Source organism: Sporothrix brasiliensis (assembly GCF_000820605.1).
Source record: "Sporothrix brasiliensis 5110 chromosome Unknown Cont22, whole genome shotgun sequence".
Taxonomy (NCBI): Eukaryota; Fungi; Ascomycota; class Sordariomycetes; order Ophiostomatales; family Ophiostomataceae; genus Sporothrix; species Sporothrix brasiliensis.
Genome location: NW_024467141.1, coordinates 2385207 through 2412951, shown reverse-complemented (window position 1 = coordinate 2412951; position 27745 = coordinate 2385207). Strand labels below are relative to the sequence as shown.

The 27745-nt window shown below is 53.5% G+C and overlaps 3 protein-coding genes across 3 annotated transcripts; 1 reads left to right on the top strand and 2 right to left on the bottom strand.

Annotated features, from left to right (window-relative positions):
* Positions 1-201: 201 nt before the first annotated feature.
* SPBR_08237 (solute carrier family 25 (mitochondrial aspartate/glutamate transporter), member 12/13) lies at positions 202-2328 on the bottom strand (the record flags this gene model as incomplete). The annotated part of the gene is made up of 1 exon (XM_040766475.1): positions 202-2328. One exon carries the CDS (start codon positions 2326-2328, stop codon positions 202-204), a length of 2127 nt encoding a protein of 708 aa, XP_040614960.1.
* Positions 2329-7731: 5403 nt separating this feature from the next.
* Positions 7732-10589, bottom strand: SPBR_08132 (g2 mitotic-specific cyclin; the record flags this gene model as incomplete). The annotated part of the gene is made up of 4 exons (XM_040766370.1): positions 7732-8019; positions 8147-8686; positions 8772-10238; positions 10578-10589. The coding sequence occupies 4 exons, from the start codon at positions 10587-10589 to the stop codon at positions 7732-7734; spliced, it is 2307 nt and encodes a 768-aa protein (XP_040614959.1).
* A 9768-nt stretch (positions 10590-20357) lies between these two features.
* Positions 20358-22856, top strand: SPBR_08176 (c6 zinc finger domain containing protein; the record flags this gene model as incomplete). The annotated part of the gene is made up of 2 exons (XM_040766414.1): positions 20358-21170; positions 21399-22856. 2 exons carry the CDS (start codon positions 20358-20360, stop codon positions 22854-22856), a joined length of 2271 nt encoding a protein of 756 aa, XP_040614958.1.
* Positions 22857-27745: the final 4889 nt, after the last annotated feature.

Sequence of the window (27745 nt, the reverse complement as noted above, 5' to 3'; positions counted from 1 at the left end):
ATCAAGACAGAAATACAAAAAACAAGAACGGCAAAAAATACCCAAAGATAGAAACGTAAAACGTTATATGCTCCCGCCAACCCAACTCTAAAAACATCTAGGATTTTTTGTTTCTGATGCAACCGGAAGGAAAGTCAAAAAGAGGAAGAGAAAGGGACGGTAGATTAAAAAAAGGGCGAGAGCCGTATGCAGTGTGGTCGCTTAGGGCTTTCCGCCACCGCCGATGGTGGTGGGCAGCGACTGCCAGCCCTTTTGGTCGGGTAGCTTCAGTTTGCCAAAGTCCTCGTCCAAGTCCAGGATGATCTTGAGCGCGTTGCGGCTGCGCGTGAAGGGCGTCTGCACCTCGGACGGCGAAATCTTGTCCTTCAGCGACGACATGGCGCCGGAGACACCGGTCTGCACCACTTCCGATTTGCCGCCGCCCGGGAAGGGCAGCAGGCTCTGCAAAACCTCGTATGCCGCTAGAGTGAAACCGAACTGGGGCGACGAACGCATGATGCGCGCGGGGCCGCCCTTGAAGAAGGCTCTGAAGCCCTCCTCCTTCAAGATCGTCTTGGCCGCGTGCCGCAGTCCCGTGTACTGGGTGTCGCCCTTGCGCGCCTCGACCTGCAGACGCGTCTTGATAACGTCGCAGGGTGTCGTGAGGTAGGCAGCCGGCATGCCAGCGATAGCACCGGCTGTCAGCAGCTGCAGCACGCCGAGCTTCTTCGTCTGAGACTCGCCAAACATGTCCTTCTTCAAGTGGCTGTACGTCGGGAAGTAGATGGCCGAGAACGGCACGTCACGCAGCAGACACGCAGACGCGCCCTTGTACAGGCCGACAAGACCAAGGTTGCGCACGATCCACATGGCCGACCGCTTTGGTGCGCCTTGCACGTTCTTGGCGACCTCGCCCTGCACTTGCAGACGAATCTTGACAATCTCGAGGGGGTTGGTGAAGACAACTTGGCAAGCACCGGCGGTACCACCGGCAAGGATCTCGGAGCCCCACCAGATGGAGCCGTCCTGCCTGGTCTGCCACTGGCGGACCAGGTCGTTGACGGTCAGCTTGATGGCCTTTTCGGGCGCGACACCAACAAGCTGCGGCAGAACACCAGAGTAGAGGCCCAGGAAGCCCTCGTTGCGGACGACCTTCTGGAAGCAGTCAATCGAGTTCTTGTAGAGGCGCTGGCCTGGCTCGGCGCCGCGCTGGTTCTGCAGGCGCGTCTTGACGAGGTCGATGGGGTACACCATGAAGGCGCCAAAGGCACCCGCCAAACTGCCGAGACCAAAGTTGTAGGCGGACTCAAAGGCCTGCGAGGCAAACTTCTGCAGAGCGGATTTGGCGTGCTGGGTGGTCTGCTGCAGCTGGTCTCTGGCGCCCTCGACGCGCTCCTGGCTTCGCCATGCAGGGTCGAGGACCTTGGCAAAGTCGGCCAGACCGAGACGGCCCGAGGGCTCATCGATGCTGGCGAAGTGGAAGAGGATGTCGGCCTCCATCGGGGTGAAGAGCGAGAAGCGGGTGATGCGGGCGGCCTGGTTGAGGAAGTCGGTGCGGGTGATCTTGTTGTCGGCGCTTTTGGAGCAAGCGCGACGCACAATCAGCTCGACGAGGTCCATCTCCTTGATCATGTTCTGGAAGGCGCGGACGTTGGCGTAGGAGATTTTGGTGCCCTTGGAGATGTTGCACAAAGTGTGCAGGTGCTGCAACAGGTGGTCAGACAGCTTGTGCTTGGCGGTTTCGAGGATGATGCGCTCAAACTCTTCGGGCTCAATGTAGCCGTCGCCGTCACGGTCGAGCAGCTGGAAGGCTTGCCGTATGCGCTCGCCTTGGAGACCCCGCAGCATCTGGGAGAACTGCTCATAGTCCATGTCGTGGCGCTTGCGCTTGTCGCCAATGTATAGCTTGGCCCACTCGCAGTCCCAGTTAAAAGGAATGGTGCTGGGGCCTTTGTTGAGCTCGTACAGCCGGCGGAAGTCGTCGTAGCGCACGGTGCCGAGGCGCTCGACGTCGAAGAGGCGGAAGGCGATCTCATACTCGGCATCGGGCTTCATCAGGATGTTCTCGAAGTAGGCCCAGTCGGACAGGTTGATACGGCCCTGGCCGCGGCGGTCGGCAACGGGGAAGAGGATTGTGTACTGTTCGCGCTTGATCTTGTGGTAGTCCTCGCCCTCCGGGGCAATCGCGTTGATGAACTCGTTTGGGCCCATGACGAGCTCGCCCGTCTCGGCGTCGGGGGTGGCATTCTTCAGAAAACGCGCCCGCGTTTGCGAGGACAGCTGTGTCGGCTCTTTATGGCCGAGCAGGCCCTCCTTCACGGCCTCCTTCACCGTGGATGTTGACGACATGGCGGACTTGAGGACGTCTGGTGTTTCGGCATGCGTTGGCAGAGTACGGAGGCAAAATCAAAGGCCGGGTCTGCAGTCGAAAGCTGGAGAGAAGAACAAAGCAAATGTGAGTAACAGAGATGATCAAGAAGACGACACGAATATAGAACCAGATAAAGGGGACGAGGGCAAGACAAGGAAAGAGAAAAAACGGACAGTGATTGTGAGGCAAAACGGTAGCTGCTCGATTTTGTGCGCGAAGACGACAGTGGGACAGAATGAGGAGGAAGAGAACAAGAGAGAAAGTGAGGGAGTCAATGTGGAGGTTCAATGGGGTCGGCCAAGCTAGAGGACGGAGAAGTGACTCGAATCAGCACCGGGAAAATAGGGAAAATAGGGAAACAAAACGGAGACGGGGGGTCCTATGATGGGGAGGGGAGGTCCAAGTGGATAAGGCTCAATGTACGGAGGCTCCCTGGTGGACGATAGTGTGCAATTGGGATGCGAGGATGTGGAGAAGAGCACGGGCAAGGTTCAAAACGGAGGTGGTGGAGTGAGGCACGAGGATGAAGAACGAGGCAGAGAATAGAAGAGGGACAAAAAGAAGAAAAAAAAGAGGAAGTAGATGGGGCGAGGAGTATCTTACGCGAGCTAGCGAGCTATGGAAAAACGGAGGAAGGTGCAGGCGGCCAGGAGAATGTCAGACGAAGAAGGCGCGAAGGGGCCAAGTCAGGAAAGCAACAGCGATGGCGCTTGGGGAGCAAGAGCAACAACGGTAAGAAGCTCGATAAGGTAGGCGCAACGGTGGCCAAGAGAAGACTGTCGATGGAAAGAGCAACAACAGGAGATGACGAGAGGGAAGGAGCGAGTATGTTACGAGCGAAGCCGGGTCGTGGAAAGGAAAAGGCGCAAATAGTTAGAAAAAGAGAAATGCTTCTGGATGTTTTTTTTTCTTGCCGCTACTATTTTTTTGCCGCAGTATTTTATTATTTTTCTAGTTTATTTTAAGCTCAGTCCCCTAATTTTTTTCTTTTGCGCTGTCCCATTCACTGCGACAAGTCGGCCTGTTCTGCGATTCGATTCGTTCGTTTGGAGTCGCCGCAAATATAGCGTCCGCTGGCGGCCGACTTTTTGTGATACTGTATTACTACCAGTCAGGGGCTTGAGTTTGCATGTGGCGGTGGTCGCGTCTCCCGAAAGGCAGGTAGGAGAGGCGCAGATGGCAGGCAAAAAGGGCAAGCGCGCTAAGGTCGAGCGCCGAGAACGCATCGAAGAAGCATGGAAGGTGGCACTACCGTGTGCGCCTATGCGGCAGTATCTTATCTGGCACTGTATTGCCCCTTTACTAACCGGACGCGGCCACGTACACTGACACGCAAATGTGGAAAGACGATGGATAAAAGGGTAGAAGGGCTAGTAAGGGCACGCTAAGAGGCCCGTCTTGGGCGCGGCGGGAACAAAAGCCCAGAAAAGGCCGGAAAATGGGCAATGGGGGCGCTGGGAATACGGATAGCATTGCGCCCCCATTCTGAGCTTCCGTTTGTCCCTGCTTAGTGGGCTCACACTTTTCCCTTCTTCCAGGCGATAATGCCTGGTATATATGAGTAAAAATAGCAGAAGATGTGCGAACACTCGAACGGAGAGAATACGGAGCATAATGTACAGTTTCCGTTCCTTACTGTGCGTGTGTAATATAAAAGATGGAGATCAAAAAAAAAACTGAAAAACTGAAAAAAAAACTGTACGCAAACGTCGCAGGAACGAGTGTGAGAGGACAAGAAAACGGTACCAATGCCCGGTGTCGGCGGCACTCTTCTCCATTTATATAAGGCGAGTCAGATGGCAGTTGAAGTGAATAAAATGGACCACAAAAAAAGGGCCTTGCACAACAGCGCACAGCGCGGCACTCGGAGAAGACGGCAAAAAGAATGAACCCGCCAGAGACTACGAGGTCAAAACGGTCTGAACATCATGCTCCATAGTTCTCCTTTTACGTGTAACAGATTTCCCGGTAACCACATCTAATTTCCAAAACGGAAAGCACGGTCCGTGGGACGGACATGTCTGAGGGAAAAGGAAAAGGCCGCAACTGTCAAGTCGGTGGCCGTACTGGGATTTGCTATTTTCCGGTCGTGGTCATCTGAGCCTCCCCAACAAACAGACAAAACACACATACACACCGAAGGCCTGAAGAAGTAGGACTAATCTCTCAGTATGGTAGTCCGGTCTGCCAGCTATGATATATTTTGGTGATGTCCAGCAATGGTAGAACTGACAACGGCCCTGTCTCTGGCATCTTTAGTCACAAGGTCAAAGAGTAGCCCGCTGTAGCTGTCCCGGAGATTCTTCATTCGACCTTTTCGTTTCGTAACCATTTTCGTCCGGCAAAGACCATTGCATATTCCCCTGGCCAGGGGAAAAAAATTGGGTGGTGGCAATCCGGACTGTGCCGTGAGACACATACACTTCCCTCAACGAGACACGCATATAGGTCTGACCCACGCGGCAAACGCACTTGCATGGAAGGCCACTCAACGTTTGTCTGTCTGATTGTATAGCTCTGGAAATGACTGCTACTTGCTTCGTTCTTGGTAATACTGGCTACGAAATAAATACTTCCCCAGCGCGGTTCTGTGCGTGGGGGTATTGTCCCGCGTGTGGACTTGCCTGTTTAGGTATTCCTGTCCCCGACATACCTCTCGAATCGTGAACTTTAGCCACACCACGCTTTGTGCATAGTTTGTTACAGAGCCTGATGCGTCTCTCCTGATGCTTAAAGGTTGATGGAATTCTCAACACTCAATACAAATATACCTTACCTCGCCTGTTAGCCGCCCCAGAGAGGGTGTGCTAAAAAGGTTGGCCGGAGAGACGACGGAAACAGATACAGGCGGAGCTGGGGAGAAAGGATGACGATGGATTGGGGACAGGAGAATAAATAAACCGACGAAGGGAATGCACAAACAACTCTGTGAACGGGGGAGTAAAGGGTCGAGCCGGGCAAGTGGCGCCGCAAAAATGGGTAACTGTGGACGGCGCAAGACGTGGCACTTGCCGTGCTCCGTAATATTACGCTCTACGTCGCCCGTTCTAGGCATATTTAGACAACAAAACGGGACAGAAACGGTGACAAACTGAGGACGGCATTGTCGGAGGAGCCAAAGTACGGAATAATAAGAGAAAAAAGACGGACCATTCCCTCGATTGCGCACAGCATTATGACCCAGAAAGAGATGCATGCAAAGCAATAGAAGAACACTGGCGGTGAGAAGGTTGAGCGCGGGCGGCGGCGGATTGCGGCGCCGCAGGACGGGCTGTGGGAATGAAATCCCACCGCGTAAGACTACGTCCTCTGTTTCCCCAAAAGTGACTTGCGACTTTGCGGCCATGGGGAACGAAATGGCGAAGGCGGCTGTCTATTGTTCCGCATTGTAGATGTCCTCGGGGATGGACTCCACTCAACTTTCGGAGAACTGGGCTCTGGCCAGGGAGGGAAGCTCGGAAGGCAGCTCAGGCAGGTTACGAAACCACACAGGAACGATGCTTTTGACCTCTTGCGGAAGCTGCTAACCCACCGGTGCCACCTCACCGTCTCACGGTGTCTACGCACAGTGGGAGCACAGTATCGGCAATGGCTGGTGGCTGATCCCGCAGGTGCGACACACACTGACACTGTCGTGTTTTTCCTTGCCCATCGTCGCTGCTTTCCTAGTTTGGGTCTCAATTGTGCTTTGTACCTGCCGATCGGCAGATTTCTAGGCAAGGAAAGAGCCACTGACGCAACCTGGCTGACAAGACACATAATTTGTCCTGTGACAGCATTGTCCGACAACAGCAGTCTGGCAGCCAACTTTTCATGCTGGAGCGCCCTTGTTTCTAATTTCTCGCCCTCTTCTGCTCGTCACAACATCCCAGGTCGATTCCCTCTTCCTAAGCTTCCGGATACCAGAGTCCCACCTTTTTGGCAGGAGCCCTTCCTCCCGCTTCAGGCCCCAGCTTTCCCCTCATAGCAGCGTCCTGTAGCTTGTTGATAGTGCGCCGCATCGCGCCCGGTTTTTTATCGAGCCTCCCCAGGCGCGTCTGCCACCTAGCATGCATATTAGCCGCTTCGGGTATACTTTGTACTTTTGGAGTTCAGTGCCCCGTTTACTAGATCGCGCTTTTGCGTCCTGGCATGTGGGGAGGCTGCGGGAGCAAAGAGAAACCTCGGAGAGGGGAGAGAACACCTCGGAAGTTGGTTTGGAGCGAGGAGAAAGCTTTGTTTTGCACAGTAAGGGAGTTGTGCCTTATTGTGCATCGAGAAGTTGCATTGTTAAGGACGAGTTGCATATGACGGGACACTTGCCAATTCATACACATTGTTCACAACGCTGTGCTGGTGAGAGAAGTTCAAGACAACTTAACAACTCAACAATATCGACAAGATTGAGGCACAAAGACACCCCCACGTCTACCCACCAGACCTTGCTTCGCCATCCCGCGTCTGCCCACCGTCTTGCGTGCTTCTGTCTATCAGTGCCAAGTCACTGTTTTTGTGGAAAAGCTGTACAGGCAACAAGGCAACACCACAATTCGACGTAGAGCCAGTCTTACGGGATGGAATTTCAACTCAAATAACAAAACACGGTGAACGTATTGCAAATTGGGTAAAAGTAACTCTTATTAGCCCCTTCACCCACGGCGTCGGTAATTTTCACCCGCCTGAGACTCTCACATTACTGGAGTCAGTGATTCAGAACACCATCCCACCCCCTTCCTCTGCCGTTTTCAAGGGGTTTCCGCTCCAAAGACAGGACAAAAGAGGACATGGCAGGAAACGCAGTAGCCTTCACAGAAACAAACAGTATGAAAAACCAGGCACAAGGCAATGGAGAAGCAGGTATATAAATAAGATGTAAAAGAAAAATCATCGTGTCTCATACAGTCATCAAAAAGAGTGAACGAAAAGGCCGCCTAACAGGACAGTTCTATGGGCTGGGTATGTTTGCGTGAGCCTGCGGGAAGACAATGACGACCGCCTCGGGGTAAGTGGGATGTAGACAGAGTGCCATAGGCCAAGTCCGAACAATACAAAGGAAAAGAAGTAAACAAACGAGAAGGAAGATGATGTATAAAATAACCATCATGCATACAGGCCAAAGCAACGCCGTTGACACAAGAAACGCCACTGCCGCATACCTTGACCGATAACAACATGGGGAAAGAGAGAAGGCGGGTTTGAGGAAAGAGAAAGGCATCTACAACCTGCTGTCGAAACACGCAGCAAGTCACAAAAACATGCAAGAGTCGGTTGCTGACACGCCGCCAAGGTGTTGGGGGTGCGAAACGTGAGAAGCAAAGCACGGGGCAAGAATCAACGGGGCGCGACGCGCTAGCCTTTGGTCGACATGGGTACTCGGTATCGTGGAATCATACAGACTCATCTCAAGCTTTGGCGTAAATATGCATGTCCTGGTGCGCATTTGAGCAGTCGGGAGGGGCAGCCGCACTGGTGTCGACATCCAAGTCCGTCAAGGAGTCTGTGAACGAAAGGTGGTGGCGGCTATGATGATAGGCTTGCAGCGGAGGCAACTGGTAACCCCGGCGGATCTCGTTCTCCACATAGACTGCAGCTCTCTTGAACTTAACATGAGCATACTTGTCGTAAACAACAGCATGGTGTGTGCCGGGGTGGCGACAGCAGTGAAGGATCGTGTTTGCCAACGGGCGGACCTGGCTCCATGTGTAACCAGAGTAATGAGTGTGGGCCGAGGACTAAACAACAAACAACCGCTGTTAGTACATTTACATCGCAATCCGGTCAGGAGGGGAATGACGCATTAGAATCCAAAGCACATACCCAGTTACCCTTGTACAGCATCATGCGGGCCAAGCAGTGAGCACCTGCTGCCAAAAAGCTTGGCGGGCAGGCAACAAAGCGCTCGTCCATGACAGTGACCTCGAGGAAGTACTTAGCAAGCGTTCGTGTGTCCAAGTCATACTCGTCCGCTTTGCTAATACGACGGAGGAAGCTCATGGGGCCCGGCCAACCCAGCTCAAAGCCTAGCATGCTAAGCATGAAGCGTTCGGCCTTAAGAATCTCCTCCTTCTTGTAGCCGCCATCGACCATGTAAATGATTTCTTCTATTGAAGGGCAGATAATCTCTTCGTATTTGGCAGCAATAAAGATTGCTGTGGCACCGACCAGCTGCAGCTTAGCCACAGACACGATTTTCGTTGACAGGAAGCGGTCGACGTAGTTGACTGTAAGGAACAACGTTTCCGGAAGGAGGTTGAATCGCGAGTGCACCTGGATTAGCCACTCCATGAGCACCGACCGCATGGACCACTGGATCTCCGTCTGCTGATCCATGTAGTGTGCGCTCGGGAGCATCCGAAGCTATACATCCATCTTTGTAAGTCTGCTGCTCAATTTGATTATTGTACCAAGGAAGTACTCAAGACACCGATGAAACGGAACCTACCTCAAGCTCCCTCATATAAGCGTTGATATCGTCTCCATACTCGGCGACCATGCTAATGTCCCATGCTTCATCGTCAAGCTCTTCAGGAATGCCGGCCTCCTCGACAATGGCCCGAGCCATGTCCAGCTCGTTCTGGATCTTAGCAGTCATCTTGGGCATGACAACGGTCGTCAGCGCTCCCGTGGTGGTATCACCCAGAGACCGGAAAGAATGTGCCGTCGTGTAGGCCTGGTCGTCGTAAAAATCGGCGTCATCATCCCACGGCTCCTCCACTTCAGACATGGCACTGGCCATGGTAACGGCAGGCATGCTCGTCATGAACTCGGCTGGTGTGGGCTCGACCAGTGGCACGTAGCTTGCGTGGTCCTCGACGGGACGAAGGTGCTCTTCCGTTTCGAGGACAGCAGCTTCGATCTCCTCGCGAAGGCGACCAATGTCATCGTCTGAGCCATCCGAGAGAGGTGGCAGGTTGGTGGGATGAAAGTTTTCGACAGCATCGACAAAGGGAGCTTCGTTTGCATCACCACCATCGTTGTTGTGCACAATGCCAGGAGCAACACTGTGGCCACGGTCGACGACGTTGTTGCACGCCTCCTCAGGCTTGCTCATTGGTTCAGCAATCGACTGGGCGATTTGCTGTTCGATGGATTCGCTTTCAATGATAGGGCTGTGGGCAGCACTCTTGTCGGCATCTGCAAACACAACAACGTCCATGAAGTTGCTCCGATCAATAGGAAGACGGCTCAGTGTTCTTCGGAGGGGCTTTTTCTGCTGCTGAAGCCCGTCTGCATTCTTGAGACATGGCTGGCTCTTGCTATGGCGAGGGCTCCTCTTAGGCTTGTCCCACTTGGCAATGGCAGAGTCCCCAGCGTCATCGGCATTTATGGCGACCTCAGGTCGGGCCACGGCTGGTGCGCCATCAACGTGAACATCCCGGCTGGTAACAAATGTTGCCTTGCGGATAGGACCGATTTGCGTCTTGCCCGTGGGCTGGAATGTACCTGTTGCATATATTTGCACAGGGGCCGGGGCCTGCCGCAGAAGATTCTGAGTATTTGTTTGAGTGATTGGAACCGACGAGATTGGAGCAATGCTGTTGCGTGGCCGCTGAGCCGGAGCCAGAAAGCCATTGGTGGACGCCGGCTGGCCAACAGTGTCCTTGGCATGTGCAGGTGGCGGGGGCGCTGGCATAGGTGCCGTCGAGACGAGACCAGCTTTGTGTCCGTCTGCAACTGTGGCGGCTTTGAAGCCAAAGACAGCGGCGTTGCTGTCGACATGTCTCACCACGTTGCTGACGTCGCCAAAGGCAGTCCGCTTGGTTGCGGGCTTAACCGGCATGACGCCGATGTCCTTGAGGGCATCTTTAGAAATAGGGACGCCAGTCGACTTTGTCCGCTGGTGGTTGTTCGCGAAGGCCACGGGGGCCATGTTCTCATTAGTTATGGTTGAATTTGCCCGGAAGGTGCGCTGGGCCGGCTAACGCGAGAGAGAAGACATGTTAGCTGGAGACACGCAAAGAAAGGATACAACCTAACAAGGTGGCGCAGAAATAAATGAGAATATAAAAGGCCCGCAAAAGTCGAAAAGAAAAACAAGAAGCCCTTGCATGACAGTCCACATATGTAAAAGGGGCATTTCTCGGTGGCACAGGTGCGGCTGTCGTCCGCCACAAAGACGAGTACAAGTTCCATTTCGCTCGAGAAACGCACAGTAAGATCTGAACAAAGGAAAGAAAAGAGCTCTTGGATGCACAGAAAGAACAGATGCATCGGATCCAAAGTACAGCAGAGAATTTGTTAAACGTACCTTGGCGTCCATGGTGGATGGTTGTTTCGTGAATGGAGAAAAGAATGAAGAAAAATAGCTGGCAAGACAATGCTCCTCTTGGGGGGATTAAGTGATAACCGCCGAGAAAGAGATACGTGGCAGCCAATGCGCACAAGGCGGTGATAGTCGAATATGCTTGTCGATGTTTGCCGATGCTTGATGCTGGGGATAGTTTCGTGTAATGGTGCTGTAAAAAGACGCGGTACGGATGCAAACAGAATCGAAGCAGAAAGGCAGGATATGGTCTCCAGGTCGTCGAAGCAGCGTGTATCCGGTTGGGTCGCGTCTAGCTAAAAGCGAGAAGCAACGCCTGACACGGGGAGGTTGACGATGTCGACGCTGGACGAAACGACGCGTCTCTCGATAATTGCTGAACCAGTTCTTCCTCGATTTGTCGTTTTGCATGTATCTTCGTATCTTCGTGTTCGTGTGACAATGAGAGGACCGTCGAGCAGAAAACCCGCGTTGCTCACAGCGATACCGACACGCCTCGAAGAACGAGCGAGAGTCACGGAGCTGCGAAACGGAACGACATGGGAGGAGCGAAGAAAAGCGCAAGCGTAAGGCGGCGAGATGCTGCGTGTTGTCGTGAGGAAAAGCAAGAACATAAAAAGCAGAGAAAGAAGTAGAAAGCAGAAAAAAATACCGAAAACGAAAGACGAAGACGAGAACAACAAAACAGAAAGAATTGAGGAGGGAGGTACGGGAGGCGTCTGGCAGGACAACAACAAAAACAAAGCGATGCCAGCAGGAAGAGAAAGAGACAAGGGTGGGGGAGAGGACGGGAGGTCGTCAGCTTGCGCTGTAAACAAGAAGGATGGACACAAAACAAAGTAGGAAAATGGGAATAGATCAATAAAGGGCAAATGGGAGGAGCAGAGACGCCCGACTGCTGTCGAAGAAGGAGAGTGCGCGAGACAACAGAAAGAAGCAAGATATTGAGGTAAACAGGGAGAGCTGCAAAGGGGAAAAGGAAAAGGAGAGGCTCGAAATTGCAGCTACTGTTGTTGTGGTCTAGCGTGCAAGCAGGTCAGAGCAGGAACGAGGCAGAGGTCCAGCACGAATGGGGCGTGTCAGAAAGCTTTGGGCAGGCGATGAAATGAGGAAAGAGCCACAGGAAGGCAAGAATCAAAACAAAGAAGGTGCGATGGAACTTGCTGGGGTACGCAGCAGAAAGGGCCAATTTTACGTGCGAATGGAACCGACGCTTTCTTTGCTGTTTTTGGTGGGTGCCGTTCCTGCCTGCCCAGAAAAGAGAGACGGAGAGGTCGCGCCTGCCCTGTCTGGCTGCCAAACACTTCCCAAAGCAGACAGAGCAAGAAATGCGTCACCGCCAGATCATCAAAGTGCGAGGCTCTGCATCTTTGCTCACGTTTCCCTCGCCTTTTGCTCACTTTTGCGCACCTTCCATGCTTCGTTCTCGTGTGTTTACTTTTGTTATTTGTGACCACTGGCTGTGTATGGCCTTTGTTTACTCCGCATGATATGGTGCATAAACTTATGGACACCGCCTGCATAAATACGTTGTAGTGCCTGCCTTTGTTGCCGTGGTGCCGGGCTGCATACCAACAGCTTCGCGTGTCAGTGGTGGGCAGCTGGGCGAGAATAGAGGCCTTGCGACGACCAGCCATTTTTTGCATGGACTCCCGGGGCCCCGAATGGACAAAAGAACTCCCTGCGCGCCGTGCGAGTGTGGTCGTCATTTGCATCCACGACACACCCTTTCCGATTAAGCGAGAAAGCCAAGCACCCCAAGTTCCAGATCAAGAAAGATTGACAGACGGCTGGCTCTTCAAGAGACGAATGCGAAGCATCTTGATTTTTCGTCTTTATTTCGGCTGTCCTTTTTTGCGTTATTTATTATGCAGCATGCCAATGAAGAATGTGTTGCGACAACAGTCGAGAGACACCTCATAGTTTCAAGCATTGGACTTTTTTGTTTTTGTCGCATTTCCAGATAGTTGGTATTACCCCTGCCAATGATTCTCGCTGGGGGCAGGAAGGCAGGTCCCACTGAGCGTTTGTTTACGACGTACGAAGTATGTGTTTATTGACCAAGGTGCTCTACGCATCGCGATTGGTCCAAGGCTGCAGCTGGGGCTTGTTGTGGCTCTTTCGTCTGCTAGCGTGGCTTCGTAAATGTTATGGTCTGGGCTGGCTGGCGGCCAGCTGGCAAGCGCCTTGGTCAACTGTCTGCCCAGCATGTGCGGAAAGGGAATAATCCGTGCCGGTGACGTTATGTCCCTTGTCCTTCCGTTCCCGATCTTTCGTCAACGTGCGCAGTGCCTAAACGGACTAGGGATGCCCCACATAGATCGAACGTGGCACTGGTTCTTTCCTCTTTGAGCCTCTGCAACGGACCCCGCACGGGCCAGGTCGCGTCTCCCGGCAGCTTTAGAATTTTGGAAAAGAGCAAAATCTGCGCTTCAAAAACAGAATTACAAAATACAAAATTGAAAAACAAAAGGAGCAAATTGTAGAGTTTCAGAAATACCAATAATGCCGTATAAATTGTATTCGTTGTGTTGGAAACTACGCGTCGGGCCGGAACGGCGCCAAGACCGTCGGGTTGCAGCGGCAAAGCGCCACACTGACACGGAGTCACGTGTGAACTTTAGCACCAAGATCTCGGCTCTTTTTTTAGTATCTTGCGCAGTTTCAATTAAACTCCCTGTTCGGGAAGTCTTTGGCTGCACCGCGCAGCAGCCCCCTGTGTCTGTCTTAGGGGCGGCATTTTGGTTGGCTTGGGCGGCCAGTCCCATCAGTCCATCAACAATCGATCCATCCTGCAATTTACCTCTGCTTCAGTCCCCGAGCGGCTACGCGAATGCGATTGTATCGGAGCTATTGTCTCCATTTCCGCTTGTCATTTGTCGCAATTATCTGCCCCCCCTTTGCCCTTTCCAGATCGAGAAAACATCATTTCCTGCGGTCGATATTTCATTTCGCATTTGCGCGCATCGCCCTTTGGAAGCGCCCTGTACGACAATTCTATCAAGAGTTCTTTTGGGTGGCATTCCCCATTGTCTGGTGTCTTCCCGTTCTTCTCATTCCTCTTGCGAACCATCTCCACCGCCTTTCTCTCACCGTCGCGCGTAGTCTGCGCCTTGCCAGGAATTTTCGGGCTTCGGTTTTTTTCTTGGTAATCGCCTCAAACTTCCCCGCCTTTTCCTGCCTTTGTCCGCTGCCGCCGCCGCAGAAGCAGCGCAGGCGCAAACTGCGCAAACTGCGCCACACCTTCATGCGAGCCAAAAAGAAACGGAAAGAGGAAAAAAGCGAAATAGATGTCACGACCGCATCTCCGGTGAACTGGCAAAGAATACCGAGTGGCAGCGTCGCAAACTGCAAGGCACACAGGGACTAGCATGGCCAGACCCGTTCCTGCCCTATTGAGCTGACCGGCTCTTTCCCCGTCAGGCGTTGCGACTCGCGACTTTCGTCTCACCGTTTCACCGTTCTTTCCTTGCGATTGTCCCTCTAGCTATTTGCGACAGCTCCTTCTCTGTAATACTGCGGCCAGCTGTAGGCGGCCCGGCGCAAATCGCCAATGCACAAAATAACTACCACAGTTTTCGGCCTCTGCCACGCCCCCAGCACAGTGCCTGATGGTCTGGATTTGCGACGTTTTACGGTCCAAGAGGGAAAACAAGAAAAACTTGTTTGCACAGAGATCCACCGCCTTCTCCTCTTTCGAGGTTGCGCATGACTATGAGTGTACTTTGTGACATTGCTCCCTTGTCTCTCGCTTCTCTTTACGTAGAGCGTCTAGTCTGCTTTTCGCATCCGCAAACATCAGGCGCGATGCGCTGGCCTCCACTACGAGATTTCCGACCGCAGGATCTCATACTCATTTCACAAACGTCAGCCGGAAGCCAATAGGTTTCCTCGTTCCCATGCTTTCGTTCTAGGCGCAAAGCAACGCCTCGTTGTCGCAAGCGGCTGGGAATGCGCGCAAGGATTGCCGACAGGGAGAAGGCGATGGGAGACAGGGGAAGCGCTGACTGTTTGCCGCCAACCTTCTTTGCGCAGTTAGATACTGTCGTTGTTTCGTCTCACATTCGTACATAGTCGCAGGAGAAAGAAATGCACCGAGGTGAGCTCGCCGTAGTCTGCCAGGAGAGTACAAATACAACAAAAATGGGCTTGCAATGCACTGCCTTTGTCGCCCCAGCACTCGACACTCCCAGTCAGGGGGCCAATGCGGCCCTTGCAAAGCAGCGGAGAAGAGAGGCCGCATCAAGTGCCGCTACGAGCTCGGCGTTGCGTCGCGCTGAGCGTGGAACCAATTCAGATTGGAAGGACAAGACAAAGCGGTACGTGTGCCATGCGCCGCCAGTCGATAGACGGGGAACCAGTGGCGAACTGTTCTGTTCAGAAACGAGCACGATTCGACGTGCCGTTAATTTTTATTGTTCTTCGTCATCCCCCAACCCCATGGCCTGTCCTGGCGGCCCGTTCTTGTCTCTGCCTCCGTCCCTTCTCGTGATCGGCCCCTCGTCTCGTGTTTAACACATCAATTACCCGGAATTTCCAAGAAACACAGAGGGAGAGCCAAAGCGTAACACACCCTCTTGCGGTGCAGCAACGTCCGTCGCAGCGGTAGAGAGAGGCGGGATAGAAAGTCGTTGAAAAAAAAGAGCAGTAAGCAGTTCGTGCAGAGTGCGCGCCGTGAACTGGGCTACGCAACCGGCAGTGTGCCGCACCAACGCAGCGAGCTCTGCGGGCGCGATAAACATGCCCTCTCGGCAGCGACAGGTAGGGACGCTGGCGAAAAGGAACATCTGTTGGCCTGGTCAGCATGAACAAGGAAAGGCATTGCGACTGCGACCCCCATCTCATCCATCCAGCTGCGTTGTTGCGAGAGAGCGGTGACGGGCAGCGACGGCGGTGACGGCCCTTGCAGGAAGGGAACAGTACCGAAAAATACAATGCTTCCGGCGCCCGCGCCCAACCCATCAGGGTGTGCCAGGGACGTATCTGCGCTTGACTACAACATGCCAATGCACATAATAAGGAAAGGATGCGTGTATAATATGCCCCCAGAGAACGTGTGAGTGGGTTTCTGGATGCGCGGTCGTCCACAAAAGTCGGCCCCCGTTCTTTGCGGCCTTGTCCGTGCTTGCAAGAAACAATCTCTGTGGTCTTGCGATGCACCCTTTTCCCGCCCCTAGCGCAGTGGCGGCGGGCCAGCCTAGCCTGTGACAGTGCAAAAACCTGCGACGTGCAGAGTCGTGGCTCTTAGCTTTGGAGCAGTTCAACGGACGGCGGCGCTCTGGCGCTTGTACTCGAGGTTTATGTTCATTTTTATGCTTTTTGTTTGGTCTTCTTCGGTTTCTGTGGAGTTCGCAGACGTTGCATATGTACACACTCGTGTCCCCTTCGGGTCACTTGCCTTCTGTCCGGTTTTCTGCATTCCACGTCGATGCATCGGGGGAGATTGCGCTCACGTATGGTTTAGCCTGGCTGACCTGGTGGCCTGGCAGGGCGCCTGGCCTCATGTCTCTTGGAACAAGTTGTGCCAGGGAAGCATTGGCTGATCGCATCCCGCTGCGCCGTGGGACGGCCATCCAGTTTGTTGTTGCTTCCGTCTCACGAACATTGTCTGGTCCCTGACTGTTTCTGGTCCAGCTGGTCTGGCCGCACCCTCCACACTCTTGCTTTGCTCCCTGCCTCTCGCCAGGCCAAATCTCGTCCGTGTCTGTTCTTCAACTGCCACGGTGGGCTCCGACTGGTCTGGCGACAGTCTTTGATTCGACGGCCGCATCGCACCTGAAACGGGCCACATGCGCTGGCAAGTGGCCGCCGACGGGCCCCCCAGCGCGCGTGTCTGCTCCCTGGATTGTGCATTCGCGAAGACAAAGCTCGAGCTCCAACATGGACCGTTTGTCTTTTGTTTGCTCCTTAGCTCTTTCCCCCTCGAAAAGATTCCAGCACGAACAGGCGCTCTTTCCCATTATGAAAGCATTGTCGCTTCGTGTCCTGGCAAGTTTTACTGCAGTGGTCTAAGTGGGTCCACCCACAGGAGTCAATGGTCTCTCGCCTTGCCCCAATGGACTGACCATGGACAGCGCAATGGCCAGAAGAGCACTCATGCTTTGCGTAGCGTGCAGAGACATACCCCGTAAAGCTATGAATCGCGAGGCCGTTGATCGCACTCGCTCTTAAATTGGTCGTGCATTTTGCTGCTCTTTCCTACCCTTTGCGTTCTCGCGCAATGAAACACCTCTTCCTTGGCTAATCTGCGCCTGCCATTCAAGGTGTGGTGCGCAATGCTTCTGCCGCTGGAGGGGGGGGAAGGAGCGGCATGCGCGCGACCACAAGAGTGTATACGGTGCCGATTCGACCGGCAGGAACTGTGCGACCGGGAACGGGCGAGGAAGGAGAGAAACCCGTGACTGCCACAAGAGAAGAGTTGGCGAGTGTTGCGAAGTCGCATTCCTGTAGTCGCTCCAGCTTCGAACCCCTACTTGCCTTGCTGCCTTCTTTGCGTTTCTTTCCCCAAAACAACTATATCGTCATTTGCGCAAAAGCTGGCGGCCTAGTCGCATTTGTTCTCGTGCTGACGACGACGAAGACTCCTTGGCCAGGCTGGAGAGCGACAAACTGGGAAGGAAGGCCACAACCAATGCCGGCGCAAATCGTACAGCAGGAAGGTAGGCAGTCGAGCCATTCCGCATACCGTCCATAAGCAGCAATCCTGGCCTTCGTAGCGTACAGTATGACTCGTCCATTCAAGAATGTCTTCATGGTCAATCCCGATGATAAAATACCAACAAGGTTGCATCAACCCCAACAACGAAGCTGGCTGCACGACGAAAAGCCGACAGTGCCAACATCGAAACATGAAGAACCCTGGTCGCCCGTTTGGGTTTAACCCACTTCTGTTGCTCATTTTCGCTCACGGTCAGGACACCGTGAGGTGTGCAGCCTTTGACGACTCAACCTGGCGCATCTACTGCCTTACGCCATTGGCTACGCCTTGTTCTCCCCCTCTCTCGCGCCAACCCTCCTTCACGCTTCGAGTGGTCCCTCCTCGCTGTTACGAAGCATTGGACATTCTGTGCTGTGCACGGTCTGGTACGGTCATACTTTCCACTGCGTTTGTCTTTGTCTTGTTGTCTCCCATGCCCGTTCCGCCCATGCACACACCCGCTCAAGTCGCACGACGGTCACTGGCGACGATCCTTTCTGCAAAAGACTGTGGACAGTAGCAATTCAGACAGCCAGGGCCGCCGGCGGCCTGGCGACGAAACCACGCCATCCAATGCTTTCCATATGCTGTAAAAGTAAGACCACAAAAGACGGCCAGGGTAGGGCCGGCTGGCCTGGCAAGTTGAAGCCTATTGCCATGGTGTTTTTCACCAAGCCTCGTCGCTTTTGCGCATCGTCGCCGCAGAGCGCTGCGGACCTCATGTTCTCTGCCACCAACATCGCCCCCAGAAAGCGCTCGCGCAGCTCTAGCGTCTGCGAAAAGCAGCGACCAGCGACGATCCATGGCCTGGGTAAGACAATGGGGGTGTGGCACCGCTATTGCGAGGCCACTGCGAGGCGGTCTAGTCAGGTTCAGTCGTTTTGGCTGTACCTTTGCCATTTTGCATTCCTGCTCGTCGGGCGTGATATGTCTACCCTCGTGAGCGCATTGGCAAGATAATGTAAGTAGCTGGTTCACACAGGCTGCGTATGCCAAGCCACCACCTCGATCGCAACGTGATGTACCGCACACATGGCAAAGTACATCTCCCATGCTCGTTTTGCGACAACCATACGTCGACACCATCGCCTTCCCAGGACGTTAGTCCCGTAATCATGCTTTTGTCAAACACCTATCTGCCCTGCTTTCAGTGCTCTGCGCTTGTTTTCTCCTCCATACGAAGTAGTTCTCGAGAGGAACGGCTGGCCGGCGGCTCACGGAACGCTTCAGCACTAACCCACAATGCACGGAGCTGGTGTATGCACTCCGATACGCTACTGCGTCAGATTGCCCACTGCCTCCAGCAGGTGCCAGTCGCCAGCCGCCACCGGGTCGTCTCCTGTCCCAACTGATCCTAGGGGCTCGTGTGGGAAGCGGATGATCGTCAACAAATTTCTGTGCATCGCATGTCGTCCCGAACAGACAACATGAACACAATGGGCACTGTTGACACAGGTGCATCGCGAAGGGGCCTTCTCGTCTATTGAGCGCACCTGCCTGCTGAATGGGGTCGGCCAAGATGGGAAGGACTGTACTTGGTTCCTACCATTTATGGCTTCCGTTCTTGCCTATCCACGAGCTAGTCTCGTGCTGGTGCTGAGTGATGCTGGCGGTACTTTCCCAACTGGGCGGCTACAGCGGCCACCCACGCTAGTCTCATGTCAGGGAATGGCTGCCCTGAAACCGCCTGTCACCGGTCACTGTAGCTCGCTTCCCTGGGGACATATTCCCCTGGAGCCTAGCGCTCTGTCCCCTGAAGTGCCAACATTACCAATGTATTCGCCCGCACCAACCGGCAGAAACAGCAGGAAAAAAAGCCTGTCCACCCTAAACCCGCCTAAGCCAGCCCAGGCCCTTTTCCTTCCCCTTCCCGTTCTCGCCCTCACTCTCTCTCTCCTTCTTCCACTCTCTCTCCAAACCTAACCTCCCGCCGACCGACTGCCTTCACCACTCACCACAACAACAGGTAAGCCCGTTTCTCCTCAATTCTGCATCTCGACCCCTCTGTCTTTGCATCTGAGGCATCCTGTCTACTTTTTCTTGTCGCAGTGTCGAGTGCTGACTCGTTTTCGACCGACCCTTTGCAGGCCCTGCTTCGTGCCCATTTTTTTCGCTTCGCAGCAGAAAAAAACCCCAACCAAAATCCCATCGACCTCACGCACGGCGCTGTCCACGCCGCCCACGCCATCGTCTTTTGCATCTGGTATGTTTTTCCGATCATCTCGAAGCATGCGATCACTTCCGACTGGTTTTTTTGCGTTCACTCTTGTCGGCCGCCTCGATCGGCGGCGCTGTTTGCAGGCCTTGTCTGCCAGGCTTGTCTCGCAGCCATTCTGCTCCACAGCCGCCAGCCGGGGCCATCAACTCTCTCGCCTTGGCCGTTGACTGTCATTTTCTTTGCATCTGTTTCTTTTCTGTGGTCTTTTTCAGCCTGTGCTAATATTTTACTCGTTTGTCTTCCAGATACTGAAAAGATCACTTGCATCCGCGACCTATTTCATTCCTCCCATACCGGCCGCTACGGCTGCCTCTCTACAAGCGGTGACGCCCGTTGCCGTGGTCTGACGGCGACGACCAGACGCAACGAAACCAAGAGCAAATACAAACGGACAGAACGACGGGAAGAGACAAGCGTAAAGCGAGACGTCTGGGTGTCTGGCTTTGCGCTCGCTCCAAACAGGCGTCGCAGAGAACAAGGACTAGCAAGGACTGCCACCAGGCCGCTCCTTCCTGCCGCCGTTGACTGGCTGGCCCAAAACGCTGTGGCCCAGTTTGCCAACGTCGCTCCTGCCCTCCTTCCATCGCCGCACACATTCGCCGACAGTTCCTTCTTTTTCTTCCCATTCGCACTCTTTCCCTGTCTTTTTGACATACGGCTCCTTTTTGGGCACCGCATTTGTGCAGAGCCTGGACGCTGCGTCCAAAAAAATAAAAAAAATAAAGAGTCGGGAACGACAACCGAAACAAAGAATACCCCAACGAACCACCCTTCCCATACACACCCTTCCACATCTTTTCAAGACGGCTCCTCTGGACGTCGCTTCTCTCTGTCTCTCATATTCCATACAATGGACTACTCACACACGTCTCCTCACATGTCGCCGTCGGCTGCCTCGTCGGCTGCTGTTGAGCCCAAGACGGTTCGGTTTCAGCTGATCTCGCCGGACTCACCGCACACCACGGCTCGCCTGCCCATGCGGGTGCAAATCTACCCCCATGATGCCACAGACTCGATTGTCACTACTGTCAAGAACTTTTATGGCCTGTACTCAAGCCCAACAAGCTCTAAGGGCGTCAGTTTTGAGGACGAGGCTGGCAATACCATGATTGCCCGCTACGAGAACTTCCGCAACAACATGGTTGTCTACGTGCGCGTCATTGAAGAGCCAGCGCTGTCGCCCAGCGGCTATGCCTCACGTAACTACCAATCGCCCCCGGCGGCTGCCCATGGCGCCAACCCGTCTGACCTGTCCTATCCAAATGGCGCGGATGGCGGCCATCCGCCGGCCAATGGGTACTACCCTGGCCATAGCGCTTCGTCGCTGCAGCATTTCCACCACCTACAAGAGCAGCACGGCGAATACATCTCGCGCCCGGGCTCTCGCACGTCGCGCAAGCGCAGTGTGTCGCCGAACGGCAACCGCGGCCGTCGCAGTGACTCGGCTAGCACCAACTCCAAGAACCGCTCGCGCTCGTCCAAGAACCGCCAGCAGTCGGATGCCTATGGCCCCGACAGCATGGCTGGTTACAGCAGCGGCGATGGCGCTCCTGGCTCTAACAATGGCAGAGCAAAGGAGCAGCAGCCCATTGGAAACACCGACATCAGCCTTGAAAACATTGTCGAGGGCGGCCGTCGCAAGCGGGCCAAGTTCGAGAGCTCAGTAAGTCGAATCATTTTTAATTTGCTTTTTGGCGACTGGCATCAGACAGCAATCGTCCTTTTTATTCGTCGCCATGTTTCCTTGTACTTTCACTAACCGCTCGCCTCGTTTCAGGAACTTCCGCTTTTCGCTCCCCCGCAAATGCCTGCGGCCACCTCAAATCCTTCGGTGTCTCCTGCCCGTCGCTCCGACCAACGTCCTTCCCTCCCCTACGTCCACCCGGGCCAGAACCCCTTCAGCGGTGCTGGCGCCCTGCACTCGCCACAGCACTATAACACACACTTTGGCCAAGGCGGCGTTTACGCCACACCGGGCTCTGACGTGCGCCGCACACGTGCTAGCATTGGCTACCCCCACAACGGTGCTAATGGCGGCAGCGTGGGTGTTCTTCCCACCCCCGATCCAACTGTCAGCTCCATGTCGGAGGAGGACAAGGACGTTGCCATGCAGCTGATGCGCCTCGGCGAGATCTCAAACATCTCCTACGGTCGCACGTCCACGTCCACCCAAGATGATACTTTCAGCGGCCGCGCTGATGCCGCGTCGTCGACCGGTGCGACAAGTGACTCGGAGAGCGAGAGCGACGGTGAGAACAGCGAGGACTATGACGATGGCGAGGAGGAGGTCGCCCCGCCTCACCGCAAGCAGAGGCTGGATCTGGATGGGGCCAGCCGCAAGATCTACCAGTCCGTGGAGCCCGCTGATGACGACAGCGCCGATACCGATTACAAGGATAGTATGCAGATGCCTGGCCTCATGGCCGCGCCCAGGCTGAAGAAGGTGACTAAGGCAAACGCTGCCAACGGTGGCGGCCCCAAGCAGGCCCGTCCACAGGCTACGGCCACTTCCAAGAAGCCCAAGGCCAGCAAGGCCAAGGCGGCCAGCAACACCGTGCAGGTCCCTGGCGCAAACAGCGCGAAGCCCCCCACCACCAATGGTGCCGCCAAGAGCAAGAAGGCCAACGGTGCCGCCACTGCCATCAGTGTGCCCATGTCTCCGGCCTCGCTGCCGCCGTCGCGCAAGCTCTCCGTCTCCTCCACCGGTGGTCTGCCTCCCGCTCCTGCCGGGCCCGGTGCCATTGCTGGCCCTGGAGGCGTCGTTGACGAGGACGTTGCAGATCTCTCGAGCAAGCCACGCTGCCAGCGCTGCCGCAAGAGCAAGAAGGGCTGCGATCGCCAGCGCCCCTGTGGCCGTTGCCGGGATGCCGGTATTCCCGCCGAGCTGTGCATCAGCGAAGACGAGGGCAATGGACGTAAGGGCCGCTATGGCCGGCACATGGGCGTTCCCGTGAAGAACACGGCAGGCGGCGCCTCCTCTACGTCTATGCAGCCGCCGCCGCCGCCGCCACCCCAGCAGCTGCTGCAGCTACCCCAGCAGGTGCCTGTCCCCCACACGCAACACCACCAGTCGCCACACAACTATGTGCCGACGGCCATCCCATCGCCGTCTCACCAGGCTCCGCATATCCAGGCACCCATTCAGCAGAACACGCTGGCGCCACAGCTCCCACAGCTGCAGCAGATCCTGCCGCCTCAGTTGCCCTCACAGTCTCAGCCGGGCCAGCAAGTCAAGACGCTGCCCGCCCTTCTCCCGCCGGCTCACATCTCCTCCACGCCTATCATAGCCCCCACGATTCCGGCTCTGATCGCAGCCAGCTCTGAAAAAAACAAGAAGCGCAAGCGGTAAACCGTCTCGCGGGTGTGCATGCATGTCTCTATATAATTGTTTTTTTTTTTTTTCACTCTCCCACTGTTGTGTTTCTACTCTGTTTTCTGTTTTTGTTTCCTACGTTTTAACTCGTGCTGTTGGCTCAGTTTTTATCTCGGCCCCATTATGCTATGCGAAAATTTTGCGTGTTTGGCAGAGCGACGGGGCGTTTGCGACCTGCTTTGATTTTGATTCTTTCTGCTTTCTATCTGATTTTCCTTGTTTTCTTGTCGTCACTTTTCCTATGTTCCTTTTTTTTGCCCTGCTGTCAGGGCGGTCAACGGCCAAAACGGACATGCGGCACACGTAATACAGATATCAGTCCTCTGAGGAAATGGTACTGTAGCATGTTGCGCCTATTTCTGAACAACACGAGCAAATGAGCAAACAACGGATTCGGATGGTGTTCACGAGGTGTCTTTCTTACTATTTCCTATATGTCTGGTTTATTATTCCTTTCTTATTGTTCAATTTTTCTCTACCTCCTTGTCTCTTTTAGTTGACCACGATTGCTCCGTTATCTATCTTTCAAAGTGGGCTTGGACATCAGATCGTGATCTTGTGCAGCGGCCTTAGGTCTACGGCGTGCCACAACCACCACCGAACGGCAAAGTGCCTCGAAGAACAGACGCAAGACCATCGGCGAGAATGAAGCATGCGAAGAAGATCACCCAGCGATCCGAACATGCGGCAGCGTACTCCGCCCAGTCGGCATCCTTTCTAGCTTCACTTTGTCTCTCGGGACATCTCCAATGCAACAGAAGCCATGGTGTGACGGAGAGGACACGCGGGCACATACACAAAGAGTGCAGTGGCATGTCGGTTCTCAGATTGAGTCCAACCAAAGCCGGGTGCAAACGAGCAGGATGAGGAATGAAAAGCTTGTTGTGTCCTATGCTTTTTATTATTCATGCTCGCTTATTGCTCTGCTTGAATTGCTTTGTTATATTTCTCACTTCAGAAAAAAAAAAGAAAGAAAGAAAGAAAGACAGCAACTAAAAAAAAATGTGGACAACAAACGAGTCCTGGGAGTCCTGGGGTTTAGAGGGCGCGGAGGAAGAAAGCGGAAAGACAAAAAAAGGTATGGCTTCTTTGAAAGGGTCCAGGACGGAGGCCCCACGGGAGGTGTTTATGGCTTTGCTATTTTTTGCTTTTACTTTTTGTTGTTGTTGGCCTTTTTTGTGGCCTCTACTTGCCTTTGTATTTCTTGTTGCACTTTCGTTTTCGTCACTTTTCACGCCTGCTCCGTCTGTACAGTCTGACTATTCGAATCTTGAACTCTATTACCATTCCTTGTTGTGTACGGTGTGCCTTTCAAGACCTGATGTTGTCATCTGTAGTACAGCTCGAATGCAACTCGTCGCAAAAGAAAACCTACGGATCTACGGAACCGTTCCTGACGGAGGCGGTCTAGAGCATGGCCCCGGGACTCGGGGATTTGTGACGTACAGGGGATCCCAGCGTCTCTCCTTCCCCGTGGTCCGGTATCTTACTTATGTAGGCCTTTCTTGAGAAAGGACAGCAGTTTGCTGACAGCCGTTGTCGGAGAGGGGTGGCCGCAAGCCGGGATGCCGCTCATACGGGTGTAGTACTTTCTCCTTCTCTTTTCACATCTGAGGCTGAGGAATAGCCTGCCCCCACCCATTTCCCCCCTGTCGGGTAGCGCTTTCTTCACCGCCGTTCATTTGCGACGGCTTTTTTTTCTCCCCTATCGTAGCGCGTAGGATGACCGCATGCGGGCGTCGCATCCGCGCTGGTTTTCCGTTTTGGGCGAAAAGACGGCAAGAATGCTGGGAGGTTTGTGATCAGGACGTCGAAATATTGTGTATCGTGAATAGCAAATCGCCGTGGCGTTGATTTGGGTTGGGTGCCGAGGTAAGGGGGCAACGGAGGGACGTTCATTCCTTCCACCGCCGTTTTTTGTTGACCGTTGTTGACCGTTGTTGACCGTTGTCGCAGTTGTGGGCCTTCTCATTGGTGCGGGGCATTGCGTCGTTGCCGGATTCGTCACTTTGTGATGGCGGGGTACAAAAATTGTACCTTTGTATACTAGCAAATGGCAGCCAAATGCAAGTCACCCGTCTTCACAAGATGCGAGGGGTCACGCTGGCGCGGGGCGTTCCGTCGCATTTTTTGTGGGTCCCACCCGTCTTTTTTTCGACAACTCATTCTGTTTTCTTAATGGAAAATGCGACGCCGGGATTGCGTGCGAGCGAAAGGTACAAAGCGAAAAACAGGGTCTCGTTTTGTCGCTGTGTTGCGTGCTTCTCCGAACTCTGCCAGCCCTCTATCCAAATTTACTCTGTTTTACTCTTGTGTTTGTCGAAGTCCGCCAAGAAAGGCTGACGTGGCCCAAACAATGAAACACAACTGACCATGATTGACTGCATGTGAGGACAAGAGCTTCATGTTCGACATCGGATATGATTTAAAGATCGAAGTTTCTTGCTCCCTTTGATGCTTCCCTTTCGGAAAACGCCACATGTCACAGATAATTGCGGGGTCTGCAGCCCCCGGGTGTGGCAAGGAAGCCTTGGTTTTGTTTTGTGCCACGACGCATTCGTGTGAAACAAACTGATATTGATTGAGACTGTCACTTGCAGAGCTTTATAAGAAGACCAAATCTTTGGGCCCTGGATTCTGTGAGGGGAAAGGGTGGCTGCTGGGGCCTGGGTTCTTCTGGCTTGCCTTTGATCTGGTAATTGGTACATGATGGGGTTTGCCTTAACTCATAGGGTAGAGTTTATTTTCTGTGCACTTTGTGTGTGCCGTCTGTAGGCATTTTCCTTCGTGTGCGTGTAATGTGTTGAGTGGTGTGATCTGGCAATTCATTTGGTGAAATAACGTTAAAACATCTTGTATTTTAACTTTAAATTTGTAAAATAAGTATTTATTAATTGAAATTAAACAAGTCGCCCAAATTTAAAGAATAATCATCACAAAATCCATATGAACGACCGAACTCAGTAAACTCGTAGACAAGCCCCGTGACAAGTTCGTTGACAGCCTCGTCGTTGACGAACGTTGAAGCTGTGATGCTGTTTTGTCGCTTGAGCTTCGAACAAGTCGACGAATGAGAAGCGCGTTTCATTGGCTGCAGGTTATATTTATCTTCTGATTGGAGACTTTTGTTAGCGCGTACCTTAAAATATGGAGACAAGAGTATCATAAACCAACCCAATCCGGATTAGTGCATTCCGTCGCATTTTCTGCCCTGATGATTGGGAGTAATTATGGAATTAATTATGGAATTAATTTAAATTCGCGCCGAAAATATCGACTTCCCCTCAGGGAAACGCTGCAAACGGCGACAAGACGTCAACGCGAAGCCGTCGCAGACACGGACGCCATCGACATGTGCAAGAAAAGCAGCGGAAATGGGCGATGCGAAGGAGGGAGGAGAGGACACAACGTATTGTGTACATGGTTTCTTCGAAATCTCGATGATATTTGTCATTTTCGGGCCGTGGCATCCAAAATTCGATTTCTATTACGGCATAAACGTGTGGCAACAAAACGGAGTTACCAGGAGACGCAATGACTCGTACATTTGACCTACAATTGCGCCTGGTGGCAACGACAAAAATAGGACAGAGAAAGGGGGGAAAATAAGAAACGGTGACAACGGCACCGTAGCCGACAAAAGTTGCTGCATCGGACTCTACGTAATGTCGCGATCATTTTCCTGTTCCCATTCTCGGATTTACTCTGCCTCTTTTTTTTTCTCGTTTCTCTCTCGTTCTCGTCGGCAGTCAGTCTGCCCAACGCCGGTTCGCCCAAATGACCACCCACACGGAGGCTTTCCCGTGTGATCTCATGACGAGAAACTGTTTTGGGTTTTTTTTTTTTTTTTTTTTTTTTTTTTTTTTTTCTTTTTTTTTTCTCCCGTATCCGCCGTCTCCCTCGTTGCTCTCCCTTTTACCTTTTACATCGTTTCCCATCTCTTCAAGCACCGCCCACCACCTTGCACATTACGATGCAATGCGGACGACGTACAACGGATGCATTCGTATTCGCCGTTTGTCGCCGCTTATCCGTTTCTCGCTCCCAGTCACTCTTGACGTGCTGAGTCTTTGTGTCATACATTAGTGCTAGCGAAGGAACGAAGAACGGTCTGGAACGCGATGCAGCTTGCTTAGGCTCTGATTTTTCTGGATTGACCCCTCCCCATCGCTGTTGTTCGTCTGTTGCCCCTGTGTCTCTCCCTCGCGCCCTTTCCATTTTCCCTTTTCCTTGTCGTTTTTCTTCTTGTCCCCCTTCGTCTTTCATCTCACCCGTGGTTGCTTTTCCTTTTCTTTGTGGTTATTGTCTTTTTGCACACCCCTCCCCCCTGGTCGACTGTGTTGCCGTTCCCAAAGCTACAGCCCACGTCGTTGCCAGTCCGAGCACCTTACCAAAAGTGCCCAGGAGGAAGGGGGCCAGGTCTGGTCAAAGGCCGAGATCTGTCCGGCTTGCCTTCTGTTATTTTATTATTCTCCATTATTTTATCATATTGTTTTCGCGCGCCTTTCGAAGGCCCCTCGTATTTTTCAGAAAGCATCGCATCGTGAGCTCCTGTTTGTCGATTTTTCTGCTTCGTTTTCGCGCGTCCATGGCTTGTTTTGCTTCGCTTTCCCTCCTCACTCTCCCGGTTGTTTTCGCATGTTCTTTCTTTTCTCCTCCCTCGGAGTGCACCCGGCAAACACCGGCTCACCCACCTCTTCGATAATAATTTCCTTGTCTGTTTTTCCCTTGATGGTGCATGCGCTGGCGTATGAGCTAGCACTCTGTCCCCTTTTTTTTCTCGTCCTTGCATTTTTTTTTCCCACCGTTCCTCTTGGTTGCTCTTTTACTCTTCCTCGCAGCGACCTGATCTTTCTCTCCCATCC